The following is a 9,258-nucleotide window of genomic DNA, read 5'->3' as shown; positions in this document are numbered from 1 at the left end:
TCTACAAACCACGAAGGAAAGTACCCACGAATATTTCATGTTATACAGTGTGACATCTACAAACCACGAAGGAAAGTACCCACGAATATTTCATGTTATACAGTGTGACATCTACAAACCACGAAGGAAAGTACCCACGAATATTTCATGTTATACAGTGTGACATCTACAAACCACGAAGGAAAGTACCCACGAATATTTCATGTTATACAGTGTGACATCTACAAACCACGAAGGAAAGTACCCACGAATATTTCATGTTATACAGTGTGACATCTACAAACCACGAAGGAAAGTACCCACGAATATTTCATGTTATACAGTGTGACATCTACAAACCACGAAGGAAAGTACCCACAAATATTTCATGTTATACAGTGTGACATCTACAAACCAGGAAGGAAAGTACCCACAAATATTTCATGTTATACAGTATGACATCTACAAACCACGAAGGAAAGTACCCACGAATATTTCATGTTATACAGTATGACATCTTTTTAAAGTTTGAGAGATCTTGTTATCTATGGTACGTACTATGTACTATCACATTATATTATGTACAATATTTATAAATATAGCTGACACACCTGTGGGGTATATAGTTTAGTTTTCTTACAAAATAGTCATATGATCATGAATAGTCCATGGGGTGTATCTGGGACTCGGATAGTCTTTACAGTGTAGTCGAGACATCACACATTTCATGCTCATACACTGTGTCATGGGATTGTCTTTGTAGAAATCGTCAGGTTGATTTCCTAACCTTTTAACAAAGACATCACATTCGTACAATGTACTGTATACCAGGAAATCTTCGCCCAGTCAAATTTTCACTCTTCGCCCAGTCAAACTTTCACTCTTCGCCCAATCAAACTTTCACTCTTCGCCCAGTCAAACTTTCACTCTTCGCCCGGTCAAACTTTCACTCTTCGCCCAGTCAAACTTTTACTCTTCGCCCAGTCAAACTTTCACTATCCGCCCAGTCAAACTTTCACTCTTCGCCCGGTCAAACTTTCACTTTCCGCCCACTCAAACTTTCACTCTTCGCCCAGTCAAACTTTCACTCTCCGCCCAGTCAAACTTTCACTCTCCGCCCAGTCAAACTTTCACTCTTCACCCGGAAAAACTTTCACTCTCCACCCAGTCAAACTTTCTCTCTTCGCCCATGAAATATTCCCCCCCAGTGTTAATTTCGCCCTTCACATTCACATTATGTTGTTCATTCAAATTCGCTGTAAATATAATTTCGCCATCATTATGAAGGGTGAAAAAGTCAAAAAATTAAACTGCGAGGAAAAATTTCCAACATACAGTATGACTTCTACACTTAATGTGTCATAGTGACATTGTAAATTAAATTTCTATAACTTTATATGTAGCACAAATAACACCACAGCTGCTACTGGGTTAAGGTCACCAGATTTATCCGTTTGCTAATTAATAAAGAACTAATTTACCTATCACACCCTTATTTCTTCCCTGTATCCCTGTCCGTAGGTTAGTCGTTAGGGTAGAGCATGTTTTGGTGGTTTATCTCCCGTATGTGTCCTGATGTGTGATTGGAGGTTACCTGCCTGACTAAACTCCTTATCACAGACGTCACACTTGAACGGTTTATCTCCTGTGTGTATTCTGACATGTCTAGAAAGGCATGTCGTGTTACTAAACCCCTTACCACAGACGTCACACTTGAACGGCTTCTCCCCTGTATGTACCCGGATGTGTTTCTGCAGGTGATCTTTGCGATTGAACCCCTTGCTACAGAAATCACACTTGAACGGTAGCTCTCCGGTATGGGTCCTGATGTGAGAACTGAGGTAGGATTTGGCGGTGAAACCTTTATCACAGACCTCACACTTGTACGGCTTTTCTGTGGCGTGTTTTCTGATATGTCTCTGTAGACTAGCGACCCAATTGAACTCCTTCAGACACACACCACACTGGTACGCCTGTTCTTCTGTATGTGCACTCAGGTGTCTCTGCTTGCTAATTATGTCTCGAAATTTATTGCCACAGATATCACACTTGAACGGTTTCTCCCCTGTATGTGTCCTGAGGTGTATTTGTCGGCTAGAAGCCTCACTGAAACCTTTGCCACAGACATCACACTTGAACGGTTTCTCCCCGGTATGTGTCCTGATGTGAGTCTGGAGGTTACCGGCCTTACTAAATCTTTTACCACAGACGTCACATTTATGTGGCTTCTCCCCCGTATGCGTTCTGATGTGTGTTTGGAGGTTCCCTGCCTGACTAAATCCTTTACTACAGATGTCACACTTGAATGGTTTCTCCCCTGTATGTATTCTGATGTGAGTTTGTAGTCGATCTTTCCGATTAAACCCCTTACCACACACGTCACACTTGAATGGCTTTTCACCTGTATGCATTCTCCTGTGTATTTGCATGTTACTTGCCTGACTAAATTGTTTACCACAGAAATCACACCTGTAAGGCTTCTCCCTAGTATGGACCTTGTTGTGAGTTTTCAGGGAAACTGCATGACTAAACTCCTTACCACAAACTTCACACTCGTATGGCTTCTCGCCTGTATGTATTCTCATGTGTGTTTTCAGGTTCGCTGCCTGATTAAACCCTTTATCACATACATCACACCTGTACAGTTTCTGCTCTGCATGCATTTTGGTGTGTATTTCCTTCTCAGCTCCGTCTTTAAACGTCTTACCACAGACTTCACAGGTGTACGTGTGTGGTTTCTTGTCTGTTGACATCCTGGTGTAAGTGACTAGCTGACACAAGTCCCTGGTTTTTTTTCTGTAGCCATCCTGGTGTAAGTGACTAGCTGACACAAGTCCCTGAACTTTTTATCAAATATCACTCATGGTCGCTAAGGTTGAAGGCCTCAATTTTGACCTCTCATGCATCAGTCCACACAGTCTTAACTGCCAAGTAGAAATGGTGACGTATCTTCTTCACCTGGAGAAGATTTCATTTCCAATTATTGTTTTGTCAATTTGGTTCAAAGGATCCTCTTTAATTTTCATTGCAGCATGGAAAACATCAGAAAATATCTGAAACATCACCAAATGCATAATAAGTACCTACAAACTGAGGTGTACTGTCATGTGGACTTAACAACAGTTGAATGAAGCTGTCAAGGTTTGCATGAAAGTGTAATAGGACGAGAAATAGTGATAAAGATAGTGCCGTTGCTGGGGCTCGAACCTGTTACCTATGTACGAGATAAAATGTTACCTATGTACGAGATACAATGTTACCTATGTACGAGATACAATGTTACCTATATACGTCAGATACAATGTTACCTATGCACGTCAGATACAATGTTACCTATGTACGAGATACAATGTTACCTATGTACGAGATACAATGTTACCTATGTACCAGATACAATGTTACCTATGTACGAGATACAATGTTACCTATGTACGAGATACAATGTTACCTATGTACCAGATACAATGTTACCTATGTACCAGATACAATGTTACCTATGTACGAGATACAATGTTACCTATGTACGAGATACAATGTTACCTATGTACCAGATACAATGTTACCTATGTACCAGATACAATGTTACCTATGTACGAGATACAATGTTACCTATGTACCAGATACAATGTTACCTATGTACCAGATACAATGTTACCTATGTACGAGATACAATGTTACCTATGTACCAGATACAATGTTACCTATGTACCAGATACAATGTTACCTATGTACGAGATACAATGTTACCTATGTACCAGATACAATGTTACCTATGTACCAGATACAATGTTACCTATGTACGAGATACAATGTTACCTATGTACCAGATACAATGTTACCTATGTACCAGATACAATGTTACCTATGTACGAGATACAATGTTACCTATGTACCAGATACAATGTTACCTATGTACCAGATACAATGTTACCTATGTACGAGATACAATGTTACCTATGTACCAGATACAATGTTACCTATGTACCAGATACAATGTTACCTATGTACGAGATACAATGTTACCTATGTACGAGATACAATGTTACCTATGTACCAGATACAATGTTACCTATGTACCAGATACAATGTTACCTATGTACGAGATACAATGTTACCTATGTACCAGATACAATGTTACCTATGTACCAGATACAATGTTACCTATGTACGAGATACAATGTTACCTATGTACCAGATACAATGTTACCTATGTACCAGATACAATGTTACCTATGTACGAGATACAATGTTACCTATGTACCAGATACAATGTTACCTATGTACCAGATACAATGTTACCTATGTACGAGATACAATGTTACCTATGTACGAGATACAATGTTACCTATGTACCAGATACAATGTTACCTATGTACCAGATACAATGTTACCTATGTACGAGATACAATGTTACCTATGTACCAGATACAATGTTACCTATGTACCAGATACAATGTTACCTATGTACGAGATACAATGTTACCTATGTACCAGATACAATGTTACCTATGTACCAGATACAATGTTACCTATGTACGAGATACAATGTTACCTATGTACCAGATACAATGTTACCTATGTACCAGATACAATGTTACCTATGTACGAGATACAATGTTACCTATGTACCAGATACAATGTTACCTATGTACCAGATACAATGTTACCTATGTACGAGATACAATGTTACCTATGTACCAGATACAATGTTACCTATGTACCAGATACAATGTTACCTATGTACGAGATACAATGTTACCTATGTACCAGATACAATGTTACCTATGTACCAGATACAATGTTACCTATGTACGAGATACAATGTTACCTATGTACCAGATACAATGTTACCTATGTACCAGATACAATGTTACCTATGTACGAGATACAATGTTACCTATGTACGAGATACAATGTTACCTATGTACCAGATACAATGTTACCTATGTACCAGATACAATGTTACCTATGTACGAGATACAATGTTACCTATGTACGAGATACAATGTTACCTATGTACCAGATACAATGTTACCTATGTACCAGATACAATGTTACCTATGTACGAGATACAATGTTACCTATGTACCAGATACAATGTTACCTATGTACCAGATACAATGTTACCTATGTACGAGATACAATGTTACCTATGTACCAGATACAATGTTACCTATGTACCAGATACAATGTTACCTATGTACGAGATACAATGTTACCTATGTACCAGATACAATGTTACCTATGTACCAGATACAATGTTACCTATGTACGAGATACAATGTTACCTATGTACGAGATACAATGTTACCTATGTACCAGATACAATGTTACCTATGTACCAGATACAATGTTACCTATGTACGAGATACAATGTTACCTATGTACCAGATACAATGTTACCTATGTACCAGATACAATGTTACCTATGTACGAGATACAATGTTACCTATGTACGAGATACAATGTTACCTATGTACCAGATACAATGTTACCTATGTACCAGATACAATGTTACCTATGTACGAGATACAATGTTACCTATGTACGAGATACAATGTTACCTATGTACCAGATACAATGTTACCTATGTACCAGATACAATGTTACCTATGTACGAGATACAATGTTACCTATGTACGAGATACAATGTTACCTATGTACCAGATACAATGTTACCTATGTACCAGATACAATGTTACCTATGTACGAGATACAATGTTACCTATGTACGAGATACAATGTTACCTATGTACGAGATACAATGTTACCTATGTACGAGATACAATGTTACCTATGTACCAGATACAATGTTACCTATGTAAGAGATACAAAGTTAACTATGTACGAGATACAATGTTACCTATGTACCGGATACAATGTTACCTATGTACGAGATACAATGTTACTTATGTACGAGATACAATGTTACCTATATACGTCAGATACAATGTTACCTATGTACGTCAGATACAATGTTACCTATGTACGAGATACAATGTAGCATGCACCAGAATGAAATTCTTCTGACAGCACAATTGGTCGTGAAACATGAAAACATTTAAAAAGTGTTCATAATTTTCAAAAACATTTTAACTCAGATATTTATAACTTTTAGGGCGAAACAACCCGGATCCATTTGGATGAAGCTTATAGGGTAATGAGTTGCATGAAGATAATATATACTTGCATATTGATCTCTGATCAGTTGTCCACTTTATTAATAATAGCGGCAGTCAAAGACAATTATAATAACCTTACATTGTTCTTGTAACACAATGCTATTTCAATGATGTACAAGTTCACTCTTCGACCACAGGGACATGCAACTACTAACAATATTGATCGTGTTAGGCTTTCAGTCGCTGGATACATACATATCATATTAGTAGTTGCGTGTAACTGCACTTCGAACAGAGTGATTCGGTACATATGTCTAAAATACACATATGCTATACTGATATTGGTCAGACATGTCAGACCAGCAGAGCGCACCTTAGCTTAAAATACACATGCTTAGTTAGCTATTTAGCGATTTCATTTGCAAACCTAGTACTAATATGAATACCCGGCCTCCTCTGAAATCTATTAACAAAATATCTCGTTGTCAGAAGCTACGTTCACAAGAACAGATTCAAAGAAAAAGACATCACTAGCGCCATTGCTGAAACAGGCAATTGTTTACATTTCTTTCCAACAGCAATACCAAAGGAGATGTAAACCTTACAGTACCTGTTTTATTGTAATCTGCACCGAGACAAAAGCCTTTTTCTAGGATCGATAAACAGTGTACATGTACAGCCATTAAAAATCGTGGTCGTGATTATGTTTGTTTCAAGGAAGGGACATACTAAAAACAAGATTGGGCGGGTCTAACTTAAAGCGTCTTCAACAGACAACAAGCGTCTTCAGGTGACAACAAGCGTAGTCAGACAAAATCTTCAAAAATGCTGAAAAAAGTAAGCGACATCAGAAGATATGTTGTTAATATGACAATAATTCACATCTGTACCAAATTTCAATTTGATAATTGAAAAATTGACCGAGTTATGATGAATTGATTTTTTACGATCGCGGCGTGGCACATGTGTTTTAAATTTTAATGGTTATTGTTGTAAAGGTACAGCTGAAAAATCGTTTTAAACTTCTTATGAAATAACTGGCACACAGGTGTAAACATCGGTATTTCATATAATCAAATACATTTTGTCTGTATACGTAAGAATTACGTACTGTTTCTCTGTTCAAACTCGTAAAAAATAAAATGTCAATAAATTTCACATCTTGAATCCCGTCCTGCGGGCACACAAGTGTTTTGAAAGCGTACAAAAAGATACGAACGAGGATTTACTATATATATACATCTTGTAACATATACGGTCCTTAGCGGGGACATCCTGATCAGGAAATCGAATGTTAAATATATCCGTTGTAAGTCTTAACATTAGTAAAGATAGCAATGCATACGGTCAAAAGAGAAGTCATAATGACTTTAAAATGCAAGAATAGGCATAAAAAACGACGAATTACTAAATATATACATCTTATAACATACACGGTCCCGAGCGTGGACATCCTGATCAGGAAATCGAATGTTAAATATATTCGTTGTAAGTCTTAACATTAGTAAAGATAGCAATGCATACGGTCAAAAGAGATCTCATAATGACTTTTAAATGCAAGAATAGGCATAAAAAACGACGAATTACTAAATATATACATCTTATAACATACACGGTCCCGAGCGTGGACATCCTGATCAGGAAATCGAATGTTAAATATATCCGTTGTAAGTCTTAACATTAGTAAAGATAGCAATGCATACGATCAAAAGAGAAGTCATAATGACTTTTAAATGCAAGAATAGGCATAAAAAACGACGAATTACTAAATATACACATCTTATAACATACACTGTCCCGAGCGTGGACATCCTGATCAGGAAATCAGATGTTAAATATATCCGTTTAATTTTCGTAATATAAGTTAAGTTAGGTATCAACACGGTTAAAAGATGTGTCATAATGACTTTTAAATGGAAAATAGGTATATTAAACGACGAAATACTGAATATATACATCTTACAATAAACACGGTCCTGAGCGGGGACATCATGATGAAGAAATCTCATGTTAAATATATCCGTTTATTTTTCGTCATATAAATTAAGTTAGGGATGAACACGGTTAAAAGATGTGTCATTATGATTTTTAAAAGAGAAATAGGTAACATGAACGACGAAATACCATATATATCCATCTTACAATAAACACGGTCCTGAGCGGGGACATCCTAATGAAGAAATCAAATGTTAAATATATCCGGTTAAGTTAGTGATGAACACGGTTAAAAGATGTGTCATAATGATTTTCAAAAGAGAAATAAGTAACTCAAAACACATATTACGTTATATATACGTCTTTCATCATCCGAAAGCAAAATACTAAATGACATGAAAACTTGTTGCCTAATTCCGTGTTCAAGCTTGATTCGACTCCCAGAGATACTGTATACATATACTTTTAATAACCCTGAGTTTGTGACACTAATTAGGAAATAACAGAAATCTGTTATCTGGAGTACAGCTCCATTCTGGACTCGGGCAAATATCCCGGCTCTGTGCCCCCGGGCACTTAACAATCCAAGTTCCTGAAGGTACACTAATGGGGTGTATACTGGTACCGAATCTAATTCACAGTTACAGGTAAATATATATATATATTGGTTATGCAATGACGACAAAAACGGAAATAAATTTCAAATTTAAGTCTTTAAAAAAAAATCAAGTTATATGAATGCATAACCACGGACTTTATCCAATTCCGTGTACAATATCTAATTTTAAACATAAAACATTATATCAACATGTAGATAAGTCCCAGGTATTGTTTATTTAGGTAAATTACGATGTCATAACAGCTTTTTCTCATAAGTTAATTTAATAAATTGGTTTATTGATAAAGATACTAAAAATTGTGCAACTGACTGCGATGAGCAACGTTTTACTTTTACGGGAGAAGGTTATGAAAAGTTGTAACACTATTTGTGACCACTACCTTGTTCAGAATTATTCGGAAATGAAATAATACACAAGCTGATTGAGATTTATCATAATATTTGTTACAATATGTAAGAAAAGAAAGATACGTGTATTGTCTTTTGTGACATCTCAAAGGCCTAATACCAAAGATTCTTCTTTCCTTATTCTGATTTCCAAATTCGTTTTAAAATATGGTATAAATCGTACATATATGTCTATTGTCGCTATCACATTGTTGT

The 9,258-nt window shown here is 36.6% G+C and overlaps 1 protein-coding gene across 1 annotated transcript; it reads right to left on the bottom strand.

The window, feature by feature from the left end:
* Positions 1-439: 439 nt before the first annotated feature.
* Positions 440-6,793, bottom strand: LOC110464468 (zinc finger protein 227-like). The gene is made up of 2 exons (XM_021519703.1): positions 6,712-6,793; positions 440-3,032 (listed from the first exon to the last, which is right to left on the bottom strand). Exon 2 carries the CDS (start codon positions 2,730-2,732, stop codon positions 1,509-1,511), a length of 1,224 nt encoding a protein of 407 aa, XP_021375378.1. The 5' UTR covers positions 2,733-3,032; positions 6,712-6,793; the 3' UTR covers positions 440-1,508.
* Between the last annotated feature and the right edge of the window lie 2,465 nt (positions 6,794-9,258).

The sequence above is a fragment of the Mizuhopecten yessoensis genome, unplaced genomic scaffold (genome assembly GCF_002113885.1).
Source record: "Mizuhopecten yessoensis strain PY_sf001 unplaced genomic scaffold, ASM211388v2 scaffold10989_2, whole genome shotgun sequence".
In the NCBI taxonomy this organism is placed as follows: Eukaryota; Metazoa; Mollusca; class Bivalvia; order Pectinida; family Pectinidae; genus Mizuhopecten; species Mizuhopecten yessoensis.
Note: the sequence above shows the minus strand (reverse complement) of the source record. Positions and strands in the feature narration are given on the sequence as shown.

Excerpts from the sequence above, each read along its gene's own strand:
- LOC110464468 (XM_021519703.1), bottom strand. The coding sequence starts at position 2,732 with ATGTCAACAGACAAGAAACCACACACGTACACCTGTGAAGTCTGTGGT.